Below are 22,080 nucleotides of genomic sequence, written 5' to 3'. Positions count from 1 at the left end.
CTAGTCAGCAAGTATTTAGGTAAATCTGTAAATGTCATCTGTCCAACACCTTGTACTTTTGATTTTTGAATGGAGTTTGGACTTTTCCGTTAGAAAAGCAGCTAAATGAGGCAGTAGGGAAGTGTTACATGATAAGGGCTTGTTGTTGACAGTCGGGTAGCAGACGGTCCAGATGAGACTCAGAGACTCTGACCCCCCCAAACATCTATCATAATAACATCACATGAAGCGCAGCATCTGCAGAGTGTCAGGCAGCAGAGAGCAGACAACTCACATCATGAGGATTCTCATCAGCAGCTTAATGACATCATAGCACTGCTGCTCTGAGCAGGCTGCCTCCTTTTTATATTTCAGTAAATTCATTTATTTTCTACATGTGTTAGTGTTAAATAAACAGTCGCTGAAAAACACCCGTGGCATCAGCTAAACATTTAAAATAAAGTTATTAAATTAACATATTTTAAAAACTCGTTTTCGGCTACCACGCTACGTCACTTCCGGGCAGTAGGGAGAGAAAATGACAGCTGGTTTGTTTTCATCAACAAGGAGAATCCAAAGTACACATTGAAGGTATGTAGAACCGACGCCTTCTGCTTTATCAGTCTGTGACACGGTCTTTCAGCGTGTTGCCATCATCTAGTGGTAATTTAAAGTGTATTTCCATCGTTGTCATCTGTAATTCATGTCGGGCTCCATCGAGCTGCTGCTGCTGCTGCTGCTGGGGGTCAGAGTCTGAGTCTGGACTGTCTGCCGACAACTGACGGCGACCGACGAGCATTCATTCAGCACTTCAACGCAGTCTCCTTTAGCTGCTGTCATAGACGAAAATGATGTTGTTATTGTCTGTGCAGTGCTAGCAAACGTCTTTGATGATAAAGCCAAACTCCATTCAAAAATCTGCCAATTTTCAAACGAATGTGTCGTTTCGGCCTATTTATAGCAGAACAACACTATTGCAACACATTTGTCCAATCGCCGGGAGTTACACATCAGATCGGCGTGAATCTCATAGAAGAAGTGGCTCCTGTAACAATAATTCAACTTTAATTGTCTGTCTGCCTGTTGTTGCCAGGAGCATTTTTCACCAAATTGATGTAGTTGGTAAGGCACGTATAAAAGTTGATATTTTGTCTAAATAATTCATGTTTTGTCGAGTAGATTCATGCCGAATTTACATGAACTTCGTGTTCAATCTGGGACGTGACCTATTCTGCAAACTGTGATGTGTACGTTCAGACAAACAATGAAGAAGAAAATTACGAGACTTTTCAAGGGTATTTGGTAAAGTGTGCGCCCCACAAAACAAACGAGCCGAACTCCATTCCAAAAGCAACTAATTTATAGGAGCTTGTGCCTTATGGGAAAACCTATAACGTTACAGCTCAACTTAAGACCTCTAGCGAGTCACCAAACGTCACACATCAGATCGGCATTAATGTAATAGAGATAGTAGCACTGACTGCAGTCAAATACTTCCTTGTATATTCACTTCCCTGTTAGAGGGACGATCATTTTTCACCCATTGACAGTTACTACCTATAAATGTAGTCATTCCGTCCAATTTAGTGTTGCTTTGTCCATATGGTGCATGCCGAATATAACTGAAGTCCATGCTTGTTCCTTGGCCGTATGTATATTTTAAAACTTTAAACACATATGTTTACAAAAAATAAAAAAATATAAAATTGTCAGAGCTCTCAATGGATTTCGGTGTAGCAAGCTTCACACTCAACAAAACAAGCCAGAAGCTCTTTATCCACCTGAGCTTATTTCTTCATTATTCGTCTGTTTTATTCAGTTCAGAAACATTACTCACTGAGTGTATCATCTATATTGAAGTTCCAATCTGGTTGTATCTTTGCTCCAAATGAATTTCAGCAGTTTCTGTCTGCTTTTAAGAAATCCAAATGTGCTTCCACATTCTTTTCCTATATTCAGATTGTCAAGTGAATCACAATTCATAAAGTGATCTTTGACCTTGTTTGTTCTCCAGTGTCATGTGGTGAACGTCATCCATGTCCCTTTTCGGGCCTGTCTAGAGCAAATACTGCCGACTGACCAAAGAGGGACCAGCACTTTTTCTGCAGACGCCTGTCAGCCCAACCAGCCACTCTGGAGTAAGACCATGTTGATGATGCTATAGGGCCAGAATTTCATCTCCTAAACCGTTTAGTCTTGGGTAAAAGTTATAGTATTTAGTTTCAGTGGATACAATGGAAACAAAACGAATCAGACCTCTCCTGATTACAGGCCACCAGTACAGAAACAGAAGAGGACAGTGAGCAGTGATAGCGGCCAAATCAAGGGAAACGTCTGTTCGGGTAAGACGATTTCTGCTACATCCTTAGTACAGTTTAGAAGCAGATCTGACTGCTCAGTGAGGACTAGGTCAGACTCATATATGTCTGATGTGTGTCTTACATCTGTGAAAATCACTCTGGCGTCACAGCACATAGCTTGATTTATTAGCTAGAGAGTAACAAATTGCTTTGATACATTACCACAATTTACCGCAACCCATTTTTGTCAAACAAGATATCGTAACTGGATCCTTTTATTTTTTATTTCAGCAAAACCACTACATAATTTATGTTTCCCTGCAGCAGATTCCTCTGCAAGGCTCTGCACACCATGCACTTTAAAACAGATGCTTGTCATTTTAATTATAGAAATTTAAGTGATGAGTTACTTTAGAAGGGGCTTCTTTGTTTTGTGGTTTATTTTTTAAAGTTCATCAGAAAAGATCAGCTTCATTGCTTCATCTCCTTGGACAAATACAAAATTTATAAAAGGGGCTGTGTCTCTGAGCACACCTTTCATTGTCTTTCCCTTATACAATTATTGTTATTAATATTTTTTTGATTTTCGAAAGAGATAGGCACATTTACTGCACTGGACAGCTTCTTGTCATTAAGAAGAGACTTGCATTTGTGTGGCTGATGTAGATGTGCATGCAGTGATTATATTCTTCTTGAAACATATGTTCCTTTATGTTCCTCAACTATGATGAAAGTACAACTATAAATAAATTGCTGAAATAATGAGATCACTGGCATGTTCATCAGTTAGCACCAGATTCGTGTTGAGAGACAGAACAACAGGGGTGTAAATAGTGTTTGCTGTGTGAAGCCTGTGGGCTGCAGTGAACTGCTGGTCGGGCAGTTCTGACATGTTAAGGAACAGACGTATGTTGGACAGAAGGAGGGAACATTTTTGAGCTTTAGGATGTCTGATACAAGACATTCATCAGACATCAACAACATTGAAGTTCATGGGGTTAACACTCACAACAAGGTGGTTCTGGGTTTGATCCTGCTGCCTGCTTTCTCTGTACAGTTTTTATGTTCTTACTCTGCCTGTGTGTGTTTTCCACGGTCTGACAACATGCACTGGTGCAGTAGCTGCTGCTAATGTGGCTGTAGGTGTGCACATGTGTCTGTCTCTTTGTGTTAGCCCTGTGACCCCTCCAGGGTGCATCCAGCCTCTCATTCAGTGTCAGCTGGGATGGGCTCCAGCCCCTCCCATGACCCAGATCAGTGGGTGTAGCTGAGGTAACTGGTTCATCCAAAATGTCTTAAAATATACCATCTGTTAACATAAATAGAGCTGAAACAATTAATAGACAGAACCTTTATCAAAATAGTTTTGATAGCTGATTAACTGTTTGATTAAAGGTCAGTTGTCAAACCAGACTTTGTTGAAGCTTCTTTTAGGTGAGTATTTGCTGATTTTCTCAGTAGATGTTTTGAAGTTTTTACTGTTGGAGAAGATGAAATATTGCTCACAAAAATCACACAGTGAAATCTAAGCCTCTAGATACATTACTTTCTACTTATGTCTGTGTATATTTCGGGCAAAAACACACAACAAAAAATGACCTGCTGTGGCACAATACTCAGTTTTTAACTTTTAAAAGGAGTTTTTAACTGCAGTAGAAATAAACCTTATAGCTGCAGTGAACATGGTTACATTATATCACATGGAAACAAAGCAGCAAGTGTTTTGGCTCTGTACAGGGTGCCCCTAAACTCTGGGCACATAGGAAATCTCATTAACTATATATATTATTTGCCTCCACAGATTAAATATGGCTTTGTGGAAAGAAGAAAGAGTTGAACTGGTACTTCTCACTGGACGTGAAGGATGGACATATGGAAAGAGAGCAGATGAATTTAATGCACATCATCCAAGGAGGATTCCACTTGGCTTTTCCACGGTGGTGAAGGTGGTTAAAAAGATTAAAGAAACAGCCAGTGTCATGGACAAATCCCGTTCTGGATGACCAAATGTATCAGCCCAAACTAAAGAATTGGTCATGGTTAAAATTCATGCAAACATCCAAAAAATCACTTCTATAACCGTAACCCTATCTTTCCGTATATCCATCCTTCACATCTACTGAGAAATAAAAGTTCAACTCTTTCTTCTTTTGACAAAGCCATATTTAATCTGTGGAGACAAAAATATTATCGTTAATGAGATTTCCTATGTGTCCAGACTTTAGGGACACCCTGTAGAATATAGTGCTTTTGTGTGAATCACTCTCTTTCTAAAAAAAGACCAAAGAAGATTAAGCACAGTAACCCTGAGGTCCAAATTCTCAGTCAGGTACCTCTGAAAGACATGCAGGGGTCAGACGACTCGCCGGCCAGGGTTTGGTTCCCTAATCAGGTGAACAGATGCTTGATAATTCCAGGATGACTTGGTTGTACCAGAGAGGGCAAATACAGTATAAATGGAGAAGGTCAGCTGTGTCCTGTTCCTTTTCAGCTTCCAGCCACCATCTAAGCATCAGTGGTATAAACCAGTCTGGATCAGAAGTTCAATAACTAGCTCATTAATAGATAAAATTAGTTGTTTTGATAATTAATTGTTTATCTAAAGTCATCATCTAAACTGCTGTTAATTAAAAGTAAGTGTTGGTTACATTACTAGTCTTGGGCCATATTTGTCCTGTGCTGTCATATTTGGCACAGCTGTGCAAAGTGTATACGCTCAGTAGTGCACAGTTAGAATATATACCAGTTAAAGTTAAAACATGTCCATGCTGACAGCTGATCACTGTGGGTATATGTTTCTTTTCCACACTCGGCCAGCTGAAGGGGAGGCTGCTCAGCTGGAAGGAGCCATGGAGCCACCAGAGGACAAGGAGGGCCGTACGTTTGTGGAGGTGATCAGTGAAAAGTACAGTCCAGAGAACTTCCCATACCGCAGAGGGCCTGGTATGGGGGTGGTGGTGGTGCCCACCCAAGGTCCCCAAGGTTCCCCTATGAAAGGTGAGCTGAGGAGCAGTTCTGACTGGTGTTGTCAGCTATCATGTAAATGTGGACAAAGGCTTCTGCAAAGTGAGCCCAGGCTTGTTACAGTATTACTGTTTTATATGTAGGTAGAGAAGGCAGTTGCACTTTTGTCAATACAGTCGTGTATTTATTACTTTAAAATATAGCATGACTCCACTGTGACTGTCCTCGTGACATCAGTAAACTTACAGGCCTGACATCAAAAATCCTATAAACTATAAATTGTGTCTAGTCTTACTCATTGGATGTAGGCTGTGGGTGGAAGCCTGCCATTGGCTGCTCCTGTCAGTCAGCTTTCTCCTCTCCTTCCTCTATCTGGATGTTACCGTACACAATCACAGTGAAAGTTTCAAGCCCTGCTGTTTTTTTCTGTGGTTTAACCATTTCAGTCACAGTGCTCTCATCCTTGCATGCAAAAGTTCCACCAAAACCGTTCCACCTTCCACTATTTTGACGGGACACTGAACCTGCGTTCTTTGCTTAGCTCCGCCCATAGCGAATGTCATTGGTTTAAAGAAACACAAAGAAGCCAGAGTGTTTTTTTTCCCTACACGAGAATGATAGTGCAGTCAGACCCTTCTGTTCTACAAAATGTAGAACTCATACATATTGCTATGAACTATGGGCAATCTTAAATGTAAAGTCTGAAAAGCAGAGACTGTAGTGAACCAAAGCTGCTGACATTAACCCTGTTTATTGCCAACTATAGTTGAGCTTTATTCTGGGAACTGGCTGTTAATCATTTCCTAGAGGAATTTCTGGTTTTTGTGAAATGCACGTTCATTTATTTCCTGTTTCCCCTACTTAATCAACACAGCTGTTGCTTCTGTTGCATTGATTCTTCTTCTATTCTCTCCATCCTTCCTCTCAGACCGTCTGAACCTGCCCAGTGTGCTGGTGTTGAATTGCTGTGGGATCAGCAGGGCAGGAGACCAGGCTGAGATTTCTGCCTTCTGTGCTCATGTCATGGAGCTGGACCTCTCCCACAACAAGCTGCAGGACTGGCATGAGGTGCTGACTCTGGACTTATTACAGCAGTGTGTTTGATATTTATCTTATTGACAGTGAAAAGATCAAAATCAACAATGAATTGATTCCACTAACTAAGGTGTGTGTGCTATTGAGGGCCAGTGATGTTTACAGTGAGCCACAGTGGTTCCCTGGGTGACATGTTCAATGAGCACACACTGTACAGTTAGACTGTCCCGCAGACACTGTCCTCTGCTCAAAACACTCACTAGGATAACAAATGTGTTAATTCACAGCTTTAAAAAGTTCCAAACCAAATCACATTTGCACTGACATTCTTGCACTGCACATCTTTGCACTTTTAAACTTTATTTTTATTTTTTTCTGTTAAAAAAAATTTTTTTTTCACCCTTGTATATATTGTAAATAAAGCTGCTGTAACAACGTAAATTTCCCCTGGAGTGGGGAGAAATAAAGAACTTTATCTTATCTTACATTTCCTACTGTTCAGAAATATTTGATAAAAAATGCAATGCCCAGCTGTTATAAGAAATGACTGAGCATTTTAAAAAAGTTTATTATTATTATTTGGTCTTTTCATGGTAATTACTTTACAAAGTAAAACAGACTGCCTTATGAAACAAACACACCAAACAGAGAATTTCAAACCTTTGCAGGCTGTTTGTGATAGTGAGTTACAAATTGTGATGATCAGCAAACATCTGGCCACATTGTTGTCCACACAGTGAAATCACTTGTCTAGTTATCAGTTTAAATCCACAGTCATAAAATGTTATTGCAGAAAATAAAGCATCAACCAAAACAAACCAACTAAAAAAACACCATGTCTCATTTCAGATCAGTAAAATTGTGTCCAATATCCCCAATCTGGAGTTCCTCAACCTGAGCTCCAACCCCCTGGCAGGCATGACCCTGGAGCCGCGGTGTGCTGAAACCTTTTCTCGGGTCCGACGCCTCGTCCTCAACAACACTCAAGTGTCCTGGGACACCGTACTGCTGCTCACCAGAGAGATACCTGAGTAAGAACAACTGTCACACTAAATCAGGGCTGCTGAGACTCAACAGTAAGATGGCTTTAATGGCTGAGCAGGTGCTGCAGTATTTCATTGGCTAGCACAAAGTCCAGCCTATTTCTCAGTACCATGGACACAAAATTGAATACCTCTAACCACAAAGCAACAACTATAACAAACATACACTATAACTTTTCTCACTGACTTTTATTGGTATCCAGCCACAATACAATGTCTTGTCTTGGTTTAAATATGTCTGCCTCTGAATTGTCTCTTACCGTGACAGTTTAATAGAAGTGAATAGAATTTTGTTTGTTTTGTTTGCAGTGCACTAGAAATTACTTTTTTATTTTTAATATACACTACCGTTCGAAGTTTGGGGGTCATGCTTTCCATGAAAACAGCAGCTTCACTGCTCTGCACAGCTCTGCCTTTAGGATACACATGGATTATGATTTTTTTTGGTACTGGCTTTTTTCTTTTTATTAATGTGCTAACATAATTGCACAAGGGTTTTCTAATCATCAATTAGCCTTTCAACACCATTAGCTAACACAATGTAGCATTAGAACACAGGAGTGATGGTTGCTGGAAATGTTCCTCTGTACCCCTATGGAGATATTCCATTAATAATCAGCTGTTTCCAGCTAGAATAGTCATTTACTACATTAACAATGACTAGACTGGATTTATGATTCATTTAATGTTATCGTCATTCTAAAAACTGCTTTTCTTTCAAAATAAGGACATTTCTAAGTGACCCCAAACTGTTTTCCACCACTGTATGTCTACAAACCGATGTCCCTGTTGTTCAGGGTAATTCATAGACCATGCTGTGAACAGCATCACTAGAGCTGCTTTCTTGTTTGTTTGCAGTTCATTGGCACTGAAAGAGAGTTAAACAGATAAAAAGTAGTACCTAAAAGTTTGAAAAAAACAAACATAAATGTTTTCCCCCCAGAACACTTTCAGCCAAAACATAGATAACTGGCACACACTTAATTTAAGATAAGTCTCTAGTGAAGAGGGGAAATCTGGGCGTTGGAGCAGCACAAAGGCAAAAAAAACAATTTTAGATAAATAAAGAAAGAGTAATACGTAGTAAGTGAAACACAATGATAGAATAATAGAAAAAAGAATTACAGGCAACCAATAGACATTGTTGCTCTGTTACATTATGTATACACTCACTGAATGTATTAGGCACACCTGTGAAATGTGATGCAATCCAAGACAACAGGTAAGTTCTACTTTTAAAAAGCTTTTACAGGTGTACTTAAAAAAGTAGTGGGTGAATGTATAATGTATTGTAATACATTTATAAGCAAGTGTAAGAGCAATTTTATAAATCAGAATACATAGCCATATAGTAATGTATTGATAACATAGTAAATAAGTAAATATAGAATCACATTTATAGTACAGTCATATTCACAGTATTATAACACAGTATAGTGATTGTATAGTGAGGAGGACATACTGTATGTGCATTTTAAGTGGAGGAAGACAGGGCCTGTAAGTGGTAGAGGACCTGTTCTCTATTAAAAATGTCCCTATGCTATTCTCAGAGGGACCCAGTCAATCTCTTTATGTTCTACACAGCAGTGAGTTTGTCTTCATCCTGCTCTCTGCTACGTCTCTGCAGGCTGGAGGAATTGTTCCTGTGCCTTAATGAGTACAGTAGTGTGAGTGCCTCCAGCGTGGCCTGCCCCACCCTTCGCCTGCTTCACATCACCGACAACAGCCTCCAGGACTGGGCCGAAGTCCGCAAGTTTGGCTCCATGTTCCCCAGCTTGGACACTCTGGTTATGGCCAACAACAACTTGGCTTCCATTCAGGACAACAAGGATATCCTGCAAAGGCTCTTCCCCAACTTACGCAGCATCAACCTGCACAACTCAGGTCAGTGTTGGCTTGTGTTTGTGTGTTTGTGTGTGTGTGTGTAAGTGTGTGTGTGTGTAGGTGTGTGTGTGTGTGTGTGAGTTTGTCTGTGTATTTTAGATAAAGCTATTTCGATTGGGTGTTTAAGTGTCCCATGATGGTTCCTGGTTTTCAGCACGCTGTTTCAGCATCTGTCCCAAATTATAGTATCCGCATGATAACAGCTGATAAAATTAGCACAAGCAAGCATGTCGCCGTATCCTAAAAGCTTTGTGTTATTTGTGGAGTATTACAACAGATTCCTCTCCTTGTCGGCTTTTATCTCAGGAATGGTTTCTATTTGGGGGTGTATCAGTGGTGGATCTATTTTTAGAATTCTTTTGAGAGTACAGGGGATAAAAACAAAACCAAAGACGTGCTCAAATTGACTTCAGAGCTTCCATTTGTCATATCCCTCCGTCTGAGGCACTGGAAAACATTTTGCATTGCCTTACTAGCCATATTGTCTCAGATTCATCCTTCAATTTGTATTTTTCTTAAAGTAAAGAAAGAATTCTTTGCTGCAGACTGAGACAATTTCACGGTGTGTTTTCCGTTGTCTCAAAAAGTTGCTTTTAGAAGTGCCAGAGCCTTGAAGCAAAAGTTAATTAGGCAGCAAAGGTTGGAACCTAGAATTATGCTTTCAACACAGCTAAAGGATTTCTTTTTATACTGTCAACTGAACCAACTTTTTCTTTTAAAAGAGGTTTTAATCTTTTCACAGCATTTTAATCTTCTCTTGTTGCTGCAGGTTTTTAGCAAATGTTGCTCAGACTGAGGTAAATTTTAAAAAAAGGCAATTTGAGCACTACTTTCAGCAGTGGATTAATACACCTTTGGTATTCTACTGAGTACTTCCAGCGGCAGTGTATGTGCGACTGAGTGTGTGTTCATAGTAACGAGGTGTATTGTAACTTACTGATGTGTATTTAATAGTTTTTGGACAACAGTGGAGCTTGATGGCACAGAGGAATATGATGATTCTTTGTAAGATTTGTTGAGAACAAAACAAAAATAGAAAAATATCCAGGGACTTACTTCTTAGGCAAAAGTTTATTTTACTTGGTCCTGCTGAGACATTGCCAGAAAGGACATTTTCTGATGTTGAGCCTTGTCTGGGGGAAAGTTAATTATTTAAAGTTTCTTTTTATTCCATGGTCAGTTGGAGTCTGTGTCACTGTTGTGGTATTGTGGTAACCAGCTGAATCCAGTAAAGGCTGCTTGGGTTAGCAAGGAGTTCTGGTTAGTGACATTCAACATGGCTGTAGACCATCGCCTTCTTATTTGTTTTTACTGAAACAGCCTAAATTTGCTGCCTTTTTACCTATTCTATATATGGTAAATCAAGCAGCAAGAACAATAAATCCAACAACCACATATGCTAGATGTTAACTGTATAGCCTACAAATCTACACCGATCAGCACAACATTAACTGCCTGCTTAATATTGGGTAAGTCATCTTCGCACCGCCTAAACGTGGACAAAGTGTGTCTTGGTGTGTTCTGTGGCATCAGGCACTGGGACATTAGCAGTGGATCCTCTGGGTCCTGTAGGTTGCAGGGTGGGGTGTCCATCGATCAGGCTTGTTTCGGCACATCCTGCAGATTCTCAGATTGGGATTTGGTGACTTTGGCAGTCAGGTCCACACCTTGGGCGGTTTGTTGTGTCCCCGAGCAGAGCAGTTTTTTCCTGCAGGATGAGGCTGGAGTACCGTTGCTTTGATGAGGTGTGCTTGGTTTGAAAAAGTAAGTAGATAGGTGGCACCTACCAAATTAACATCCACATGAAATATCCAAGCAGAACAATGCATTGTCATGACATGATTAACATTATACACATCAGCAATCAGTGAATTTAACCCCAGAACCCTGATTGTTGTGAATTCACAATATATCGCTTTCATTCAGACTGCAGCCAAGATAGTGTATCCATTCCCCCAATGCCAGTTTGTGCATATTCAATACGTACCTCAGAACCTTTTGCACTCACTGGTTTCTGGTAGGACCGGTCGGAGTGGGACATTATTATATATCTATTCTATGTGCTACAGACAATTAGCAGTCTCCACTTAATTTAGCATCAGCTGGGAAGCAAAACCACAAATGATTAATTTTTCAATAGATCTGTAAATAAATTCATGCATCAAAGGCTTATTGTACAAATCAACAGTAGAAAAAAAAGAGCTTGACAATTGCCTTATTTCACATTCCATCTAAATATAGTTTGTTTTCACAGTTCCCCAGAACAGCCTGGAAGGTACAAACATATTCAACCTTTCAACTGCTTTAAGTTCTTATTTATTGCCATGTTAACCCTTTGATGCACAACATGAGTCAAGAGATACCCATTTTCCATTGAATATGGGTAACTTTTGACCCATGTTTTGCATCAAAGGGTGAATTGTGTGGTTCTTGGATTGCAATTCTGTCACCTGACAGACTGAAATATCTCAACAGCGACTGGATTTGTTGCCATTAAATCAACCAGTTCCCAGCAGCTGTGCTTGTCTACCGTCTGTATTTTTGTCCTCAGTGAGTGCTTCACTAATTTAGCATCATGCTCTTAAAGCACAGTCAGACTGTAAAGAAAGAATAAAGTCAATGCAAAAGAGCTAGAGATCACTTGTCTTTTTAATTCCATATGTTACCTGGTGCCTTCATTACCCACAATATAACTTAGTAGTTCAGGTGTGGGTTGAGCTTGGTTTAGCTTTAAGTACACTACAGTGGTTTACTTCTTTCTGACTGCATAGTTCTAGTTTTGCTTTCATTTTTTAACTTGTGTCTTCAGACTCAGTTGATGCTGATTCAAAAGGTATCACTTGAGGACATTTATGCGACTTCACAGCTCCCTCAAAAGGGGAATTTGTACAAGAAGAAAGGTCAGCATCCAACATTTTCTACATCTGCAGTCATACTCCCCAACACCTGGAAACAGACTATAATGTGATAAATTAATGGAATTTACTTTAACAGTTCAAAACACATCTTGTCTCTGTGTGTTGTCAGGTCTCAATCAGTGGGAAGATATTGAAAAACTGAATTTCTTCCCTAAACTGGAAGAAGTGCGACTGCAGGGCATTCCTTTACTGCAGACCTACACCAACGCAGAGCGACGCAGCCTCATGATAGCACAGTAAGTCATATCGCTGCCATTAGCACATGGAGAGCACCGAGGAGAGCTTGAAACTGAATTAGACATGGATCTAAGTGTGTCTTCTGAACTGTAGAAGTCAGTAATGTGATACATTTTCTGATTCATACACTGTCACAAATATCTGCCACTTAGCTGATTAATGCGTATATGCTTCCCCTCAGGCTTCCCTCGATATCAATGCTGAACGGCAGCAGTGTGACTGACAGTGAGAGAGAAGACGCAGAGAGGTTCTTCATCCGTTACTACTTAGACTACCCAGAGGAGGAGCTGCCTTTTAGGTACACTGCACTCCCTCTTCTTGCTCTAGTTACAATGATATAAGTGTTGGTGTGTGCTGTTGAAACACACAACTCACCCTGCTGTTATCCTCCTCAGATACCATTCCCTAGTAACCAAGTATGGGAAGCTGGAGCCGCTCGCTGAGATTGATCTTCGACCTCGATGCCGTGCTCAGGTGGAAGTCCACTGTGAGGAGAAAGTAGAACAGGTCAGTTCAGCGTTTAACAAGACACTATTCAGAATAGTTCCCAAATGCAGAATAACAAGCTTGAATGGCAAGCTTTCAAGTGTTGTAATATAACCTTATTTTCTGTTGTTTCTCCTCCAGTCATACTTAACTTGGCTGTTAATTTCACTCTCCTACTTTTAAAAATACACTACCATGCAAAAGTTTGGGGTCACCCAGGCAATTTCGTGCTTTCCATGAAAACTCACTTTTATTCATGTGCTAACATAACTGCACAAAGGTTTTCTAATCATCAATTAGCCTTTCAACACCATTAGCTAACACAATGCAGCATTAGAACACAGGAGTGATGGTTGCTGGAAATGTTCCTCTGTACCTCTATGTAGATATTCCATTAAAAATCAGTCATTTCCAGCTAGAATAGTCATTTATCACATTAACAATGTCTAGACTGGATTTATCATTCATTTAATGTTATCTTCATTGAAAAAAATGCCTTTCTTTCAAAAATGAAGACAGACTAAGTGACCCCGAACTTTTGAACGGTAGTGTAGCTAGACTTAGTATAAGAATCACCTGCCATAGACGTAACAGTAAAAGTAGTGCTCTGATGGTATGTTTAATATTGGTATCAACACAAACCCACCTCTAAATTACTCATGGTTGCCCCAACAGATAAAGCTGTCCTGCTCCACCTTCATATATGTGCTATGGTAGGCTGTAAATAATTCTAGCAGTTTTCTTGTTATGCTCTGCACTCCCAGTTGCAGTAGTACTGCAACCTCCAGGAAACCCTTCATTGTTAAAGATAGTTTAGTTTTGCTGTTTGTGGCCAATGTATTTGATTCAAGTGTCATTAACCAACTATGTCAGGCAGGATGCTTGTTAGAAATTTGTACAGCTGATACACAAGACATTAGGAATGTGTCATGAGTCTTTATTTTCATCCAGAAATGAGAATATGTGCATTCCTGATGGAGAAAGTGGGTGATCATGTGTAAAAATATGAATCAGGTATGAGACAAGCAAAAGGTGGAGCTAATAAAACACTTGTTTTTGAGCACTTCTCAGTGCAAACACTATATAGATTTAATGAAAGTGGCAACAAACCAATATGTCAGACAGGAAGAGTGCAACTGAAATGAAGTCAGATTGTATAGACATCTATGAGAAAATTACCCTACCTCTTATATGATTTGTTATCTCAGAAAACATGTTCCTAAAGAGTTTATGTTCTCAATCACTAGTTTCTAGACTTGCGGAATACAACATGATGTTCATTCAGTAAACTATGGGTCTCTCTCTCTCTCTAAAGTCCTGTAGCATAAGTAAATGCTGGTGTGGTTTAAACGAGAGAACGTCATCATTTATGGTGAACAGCAGCTCTAGTAGCCTCCGCAATTCCAGTTCCTGTGATCTCTTTGATGTCATCAAGCCAGCTCGCTGCAGGTCTACCTCTCTTTCTCTTTCCGTTAACCGTGCCTTGAATGATTGTTTTCTCAAGGCAGTGATGTCTGGTAACATGACCAAAGTAGCTGAGTTTCGTTACGATGACGTTAGCCTGCAGTGTTTTTTCGACTCGTAGCTCTTTGAGAACAGATGCATTTGTTCTCTTGTCTGTCCATGGTATCTTCAGAATCCTGCGGTAGCACCACATTTCAAAAGAATCCAGTCTTATTTTATCTGCTGACTTCATAGTCCGGGATTCGGAGCCATATGATGCCACTGCAAAGGCTGTTGATCTCAGTAGTCTGACCTTGAGGGATGAAGGAAGTTTACTTTTGCATTGCTTGGTCATACTATGGGCCTACTTGGAGTAAATTACACGGTAAATGCAGGGGCTGTCTTCGGGAAGAGCTACCTTGTTATTAACAGGTTGCTACGATATCGGAGTGTGTGCTGTCCATGGTGAGATCGACGGTTCGCCTGTTACATCTGATTTCAAAAGAGCAAGATAACAGCGACCAAGCTCCAAATTCCAGTCTTTAGAAGAGTAGACCACAAACCAATGGGTGACGTCATTATGACTGCACCTCCCTGTTATACAGTTTATTGGACTCATCTGTAGTGTAATATCACCTACAGTGTCTTTGTGCAGGATTTACAGCACTGCAGTTGTTGTCATAGTTGTGGCTAATATGGTTGTAGGTTGCCATGACACTGTATTCCGCACAGTCGCTCAAAATTGCGGAGGCAGCTTCTCTCTCAGAAGCAGATACAATCTTGGTGTGAAAGTCATTAAGTATTGACATGTTTTTGACTATTCAAATATACAGTTTAACCCTTGTGTTGTCTTAGGGTCAAAAATGACCCGGCCACTATGTTTAATAGCAGGGGAAAACCCCTAAATGACCTTTTTTCAACTTGAAATTCAATGACTTTTCCTAAAGTGACCCCACCTTTAGAAAAAGTGAAGCATTGTCTTTGTTTATGTTTTCATCAAAGCTGTACATCACCAGGATACAAAGATTGGCTTTGGGTCATTTTTGACCTGGCAGTTAAAATCACCGTCACAGTGGACTATAACACACACCCATGTCACACACTAATTGGGAATGTGTTCAAAGGGTATAAAGGTGCTGCAGATGACAGCACCACCAATTCTTTCTTTACTGAAGCCATGGGTGCAGTTTTCAGTACCCAGCAGGTCATAGATCGGATTTTTTTCAGACATCCAGAAGTAACAAGAAGGACTGTTAAACAAATACTGTGTGCTGCACATGTGAGAAATACATTTACAAAATCCATCCACACACACTTGCATTCTGTCCTACATTTGCTATTTAGAGTTTAATATGTTCTTCATATTTTTGAAGAACATATAATAAGAACTATTATTTTATTTTATTCGTAATATTGTTGTAGATTATGCACCTTGTGGGTGGGAGCAATGATTTGAAAGATGTGAGACGACTAGTTTTGTAGCTGAGTTTTTGTAGTTGAATTCCATTGTACAGTATACAGTACACTGTGGTTGTTTCCCTTCAAAAAATGTATTTAAAGCTACTTTCTACACATTTCTGATACTTTGTTAGGCTGTACAAGTACTATGTCTTGCTAAACAAATAATGTTTACACCTATGCAGTACCTTTAGCAGCAATGATAGTGATAATAAACCTCTACTTTAGCAAAGAAAACAGTTATAACGTGTGCTGTAATAAAAAACCAGTGGTGTCCACTGATTAAATACAGTCTTTCTGCCCTCTGAAGAGGGAAAAACCAGACATTCACAAAGTGTGTGATGCATGAGAGGTTGTTTCTTCATGTAAAATAGATTTTTGGTAGAAAATTCAATTAAGCTGCTTTACTTTAGACGCTCAGTGTAGGCGGGTCATGTTTGACGCTTCGGACAAGGGGAGTGTTCAGGATGTTAAGACTATACAAGGGTTAAGAGGGTTCCCAAGCTTTTCACCCCCTGACCTCCAAAATGACAGTGCCAAAGACTCACGACCACCAATATCTCCAGCAGTGATTGAAACAAAAACCTTGCACGTGTACACTAATATGCATATCCAAACACAGGGAAACTGTGAATGCAACAGCCTAACAACCACAATATATATTTAGAACAATGCTAAGACTGGGAAGAGACCTAAAATCAGTGTGTGACTGTTTGTCTTTGTGTCAGCTGAACATCCGTTTGGACCAGACGGTAGCTGAACTGAAGAAGCAGCTGACAACAGTGGTCCAGCTGTCAACAAACAGCATGAGGCTCTACTACATCGACAAGGGCAGCGCCTTCGGCCCAGAGGAGATGAAGTACAACACCCGGGCCCTCCACTCCTACAGCATCCAAGACGGTGATGAAATACTGGTTGTGCCCAAGACCAAGTGAACAGCGAGCGTCCAGCTGGCTGACGAGAGAGAACTGATTAACTGGATTATTTGTTGATTGGTTTACTGACATTGCAGAATAATTGGAAAACACATACGGAACAGCAGCAGCACCCCACTTTCTGGAATGGAGAGAGAGGAAAACAGTAAAAGGTGAAGGTGATATGAGCACCATCACAGAGACTGGACAGTGGGCTGCTGGGAAACTCTGGCTGGAAATGCAGCCCGGAGAGAATTTTGTCTTTATTTCAGCTTTATTTGAGGGAAACCACTGCAGTTAGTGGGCAAATCTGTCTCACTGAAGAACAGGCTGAGGGAGCAACTGGCAGTCAGCTAGCAGCTTTAGCGGAGGGGAAGGCGCTGCTGTACCAGCAAAGCTTTGCTGCAGCTCTATCTCTTAGCACACGGCATGTACCATAGCACCTGCATAGGCAAGTAACCAACACCACTCGCTTGCCCACTTCTCGCTAAAGCCACCCTGATTAGTAGTGGTGCAGTGCTGCCGAGTGGAGAGGGCCTCTCATCTGCACTTTTACCTTAGGCACAATATCAGGAAGAGCAGCGGTTGTTCGAGGAACACTCTTGCCTAAAACACTGTTAAATGCAGGGTTGGTGATGAAACTTGCATTTTTTTGTGGGTCCATTTTGTTGCTAGGTGGTGTTAATTCCATATTTCTGTGGCAAATTGCCAAACTTAGATGATGATGCGTCATATTCATATAGAACAAGATGCTCTTTCAGAGCCATAATGACACTTAAACATCAGTGTGAAATGTTCCAAATAAGTACATTTTTAATCCCCTATAGACACGTTAAAGCTTGTGTGATATAGGTTTTCCACAAGATAATCTTTTAGTGACATCATCCCCTTCTCTTATTGAAAAATCCCAAATTTATGAATATGCAAGTATTATTCATTTTCATCTGAACATAAGATGTCAACTGTCCACACCCCACTTGCGTTGCTGGACTGGCTTCCACAGTAGTTATAAATCATTGCTTGCACAAACATGTTAAACTGAGAGTCAAGGTGAGAACAGAAATGCTTCCCCTTCAGCAGATGAATGTGAAAATGCTTCTCTACTGTCAGACTTTGCACAGTGAAGCTCAGACATCCAGGGGAAGTCATTTTGAATGGAGGGAGACTTTAAATACAAAGAAAAGACATGAAGCAGGTTAAGGGAAAACTGGTTGTAGTAAAAACAAAATTAGGCCACTTCATGACAAAATAGCTACGGCAGCAAAACACTCACAAACTGATGATATCTAACAGAGAACAGACTCTTTATGGGTCTGTGAGCAACTAAAATGTGATCTTACTGTCTTTCTTACCACATGTATACACAGGTTACCATAAAGCAGCTGTTGTGTCATGTTATGTGCCGCCCCCTACAGGCTCCATTGTGTCTTTGATTGTAAAAACAAAGTGCTCTGCCACTGCAGGTGCCTCACTAGAAGAGATTCCTTGTGAGGAAAGCAGTGACACAAACAGGCAGCAGGGTACCTAAAAGACAATCTCATAGGGAACATTCTGCATAAGAGCGACAGCATTGTTCATTATATTTGGACCACGTTGTTTCATTTAAAACACTCTTGGGTGAACTTTTTCATGAAATATGGTAGCAGCGTGGTTTTAGCCCGTTTTCGAGCAAATGGTAGGGTAATGTTTATCACATTATTATCAGGCATTTAAAATGACCGCATTCCTTTTTACCTTTTTTTTTCTCACAGAAGTTATCAATGTATAATGTCTTTAATTATGTCTTTAATGGACCTTTAAATGCTTAATCAGTGTACTTTCTTTACAGCTTCTTTACACATGTTGAAGTATATAATCAGTAATTATCCCTGAACAGATGCTGATCTCAGTTAAGTGCATTTATATGTGTCTTTGAACTGCACACTATTCAGTGAAATATCCCCTCAAGTCATTTGACACATGCTACTATATTATACATTTCAGTCCATCCTACAGAGATAGTTTCACCAAAGATAGCTCATTATGTTGGTATTATTATTATTATTATAATGGGGAATATATGCGGTAAGTATTGATTTTGATATAGAGCATCCGTCTTGTATAAGAGGAGCATTGATGTTAGATGTCTGGTGCTATTGATTTTTCCTATAGCAAGCGGTTCAGCAGAGTAGGAGATTCCTGACACAGTGTTACTGCTATGGAAACAGCTCATACATCCAGTCACACTATTAAAGATTCCCATTTAGTGGCTGTTTGGAAACAAATGTGTGTTTGGGCTGTAGCTCCAGTTCATCCACTGTCAAAAGAAAACTCAGCTCTTTGTTCTTGAGCCTCTTTTTACCCTCCAAAACTATCAGTATCTCAAGTATGTAAATACCACAACTTTTCCCTCCTAAGTATATTTTACCAGTGTTGGTTTTCTAACACTACTGCTATACTTGAATAAGACCACGTATGAAGGTATATACAGCAGGTTAAATGAAAAGAGTTACAGTACTGAAGCCCTTTCTACCCATTTTACCACAGTAGTGCTGAATAAATGTTAGTGTAGCATGAACCACAGCCATAGAAACCAGCACACAAAGAGGCAGCAGTGCAGTGCTGGCACCAACATCAAGTCTGGACTGAAGTACTGAGCTAAAGTGTCTGTGCTAATCGATGTGAGATTTGTTAGCAGTGAGAACATGTAGTGTGTAATTGTTTGCAGAGTGAGTGATTTAATGGTATGCATGTTATTTGTTATGTGTTTCTGAAGAAAGTGATCACTATGCCTGCTTAGACTTATGGAATAATACTTGATGGAACATTTGAAATGTTTTACTTTCAGTGGGACGAAATGATTGGAAGTCTTGATGTAACTTTATCGTTGAATTCTTTTAGATTATGATTTTATTAATATGTTATTTATTGTGATTCCTGCTTACTGTCCAACTGCTATAATCAGAAAATATTGGCTAAGCCATTTTACAGCCCTTAAAGACCCTGAAACGTATAATCAGAGATTTGAAGCATTTTCCTGTAACATCAACAAAGATTCACAGCTAATAAATCAACCAAGTTAAATTCAGGAAAAGAATGTTCTTATTTTTTATTTATTAACGATATAACAGTCAAAAATGGACAAATCTGCTGCTTCAGGACTGTGTGGGAGTCCTTTTTAACAAATGTGATTGACAGTGGACTGGCAAAATAAACAAACAAGCCCAACACGCATTTTGATTTCAATTCTGATTGGTCCAAATCAGCTTTTTCCAACTCAGGCCCACCCACTAACGAGAAGACACAAAACAGAAATAGTTCTAATTCTGGCAGAAAACGTGTTCATGTAGGATGCACTCTTTATAATCAGAAGCTGATTGTCAAAACAGCTTTTCAGGGCCTTTAAGGGAAACGTCTACTTTAACCTCCTTTAACCTTTGTTGGCCATTTGGTCGTTTGTTTTTGCATTTCTTGGATTGACTGGACTGTTAACACTAAACATCAGGTTTTGGTATCAGTCCTGCAGAATTATACTGTGAGTCTTTGTAGAATTGCCTTTTATTCACCATCCACCAGTTCTCCAGGGAGACGTACAACACAGACAATAAATCCACCAGCAGTAGCCTCAATAGACCACAATGCAGTACAGCCACAAGACATGCGATGGTTTGAGTAAGAAGTGACTCTCCTTTGGTGTTCATTTCTCAAGTTTTTGCTGCCCGCTTTACCTTTGTGTTTTCTGCATACTCGCATATAACCCAGAGATGAATATTACATGTAAAAGAATACTTGGAAAATATACTCATCTGAATTCTGGTGGCAAGATTGGTACCGTAGGTGTGTGTATGCTAAATATGAAGCTACAACCAGCGGATAGTTACATTACCTCTACATCGGGACTAGAAGCATCTTTTTTGGCTGTGTCTAGAGGTTTAAAATATGCCTGCTAGCACCTCTAAAGTTCACTCAATAACTTGTTATATCTTGTTTGAGTGATCTGCACAAACAATAAAGCATAAATATGACATGTTGGGGTTTACTGTCCAGCAACAACCTCTCAGACTGGCATATCATTCTCTGTAAAACTACAGCTTTGTGTACATACACTGTTGTGTACTGCATGTTTTATTCCTTCTAGATGTAGCCATGCTGTTTGCTTTTGTTTCAAGTGTTTGTGATAATCTACCTAGCTGCTTTTGACTGCTTCACCTTTAGCATACAGACATAAGAGTTGTATCCATATTCTCACCCAAGTGTAAGAAAGCTAATGCACAAATAAATAAGATCAAGGGAGTTCTTGGAGGGTGTCAATATGCAAAATCCCTGATTGAACACCTCCTAAAAAGCAACTGAGGGTGGATTTTTCCTTCAAATTCAGTCACATAGAACCCATTCACTCCATCGACTCTCCTAAACAATCAGTTTATATTGTGAGAAGCAACTGAGCAAACTGAAGTTGAAACACTGCACAAATGTGATGAACTGATGTCATGTCTTTAAAAAAAAAAAAAAACTAGGCCTTGCCCGCTGAAATGGGGATAATTAATGCATTGAGTAGCTCTATATTTCCTTTGCTTAGTTAAATACTCAACACATAATGCTAGACATCTGGCAGCTTTAGCACAGCACATCCTGTCTGAATGGGAACCTGTGAAAACTAAATAGATACGTGCTACTCTGGATACATCTCTAAATACACTGCTTGAGTCATCATCTGCTTCTAAATGCAGTGCACCACAGCTCACATGGATCTCAGAAGGCTATATTTGTCTATGATTATAGTGGTATAGATTTTGGTTGGATTAAATGTGCAGGATGTCCAGGTTTCATCCCTGCTCATTCTTTTACACCAGTATTTAAGCTGATCAATTCACTCAAGTATATGTAATACGGCACTGTTCATAATCTGTGGCATTTAAAACATAGTCATGTTTTTTTTGTAGGAACCTATATAAAGTTTTAAGTGAATCAGAATGAGTCATCTCTCTTGTAACAGTATATGCAGAGAAAGATGCGTCATTTAAGGGTAATAAATGGCAGTCTCCCTCTTCAGTGTGTGGCACTTTGTTACATTCAAGGCAGCAGCTTTGGAAGCATGTCAGAGGTTTCACATGTGTTTCATTGTACAGATGGTTATACTGCAGCGTGACTTTATGAGTCATTCACACAGTGCTCGCACACTTCAGCATGAATAACTACTTGAGTGCTGGTTCTTGAAATATTTCAAAGAAACAGGCTTCGACACCATTCATTAGAGAATCTTCAATATTCAGCCCAATTAATCACAGACGCAATAATATACAGTAAAAATAGGGTATATTCTTCAACAAGGTGGAGTATTATAGGAGAACTGAAAGTCAGCATTGAACACAGCTGTAACTGACTATATGTAAAATTAAGTTAATATGGAAAAAATATCAAATGCTTAATTCTTTAAAAG

The 22,080-nt window shown here is 39.8% G+C and overlaps 1 protein-coding gene across 1 annotated transcript; it reads left to right on the top strand.

Annotated features, from left to right (window-relative positions):
- Positions 1-432: 432 nt before the first annotated feature.
- On the top strand, positions 433-20,989 carry LOC111580898 (tubulin-specific chaperone cofactor E-like protein). The gene is made up of 11 exons (XM_023288815.3): positions 433-570; positions 1,994-2,117; positions 2,251-2,321; positions 5,097-5,276; positions 6,172-6,311; positions 7,128-7,309; positions 8,949-9,205; positions 12,233-12,359; positions 12,542-12,658; positions 12,756-12,867; positions 16,476-20,989. Exons 4-11 carry the CDS (start codon positions 5,129-5,131, stop codon positions 16,680-16,682), a joined length of 1,290 nt encoding a protein of 429 aa, XP_023144583.1. The 5' UTR covers positions 433-570; positions 1,994-2,117; positions 2,251-2,321; positions 5,097-5,128; the 3' UTR covers positions 16,683-20,989.
- The last annotated feature ends 1,091 nt before the right edge of the window (positions 20,990-22,080 follow it).

The sequence above is a fragment of the Amphiprion ocellaris genome, chromosome 7 (genome assembly GCF_022539595.1).
Source record: "Amphiprion ocellaris isolate individual 3 ecotype Okinawa chromosome 7, ASM2253959v1, whole genome shotgun sequence".
NCBI lineage: Eukaryota > Metazoa > Chordata > Actinopteri > Pomacentridae > Amphiprion > Amphiprion ocellaris.
This window is presented reverse-complemented; position numbering and strand designations above follow the sequence as displayed.

What these genes read in the sequence shown, in the direction of transcription:
- LOC111580898 (XM_023288815.3), top strand. Translation starts at nt 5,129, where the DNA reads ATGGAGCCACCAGAGGACAAGGAGGGCCGTACGTTTGTGGAGGTGATC. An exon ending in CCAAGGTTCCCCTATGAAAG is followed by an intron (nt 5,277 to 6,171) that starts GTGAGCTGAGGA and finishes CCTTCCTCTCAG; the next exon opens with ACCGTCTGAACCTGCCCAGT. An exon ending in CATCAACCTGCACAACTCAG is followed by an intron (nt 9,206 to 12,232) that starts GTCAGTGTTGGC and finishes GTGTGTTGTCAG; the next exon opens with GTCTCAATCAGTGGGAAGAT.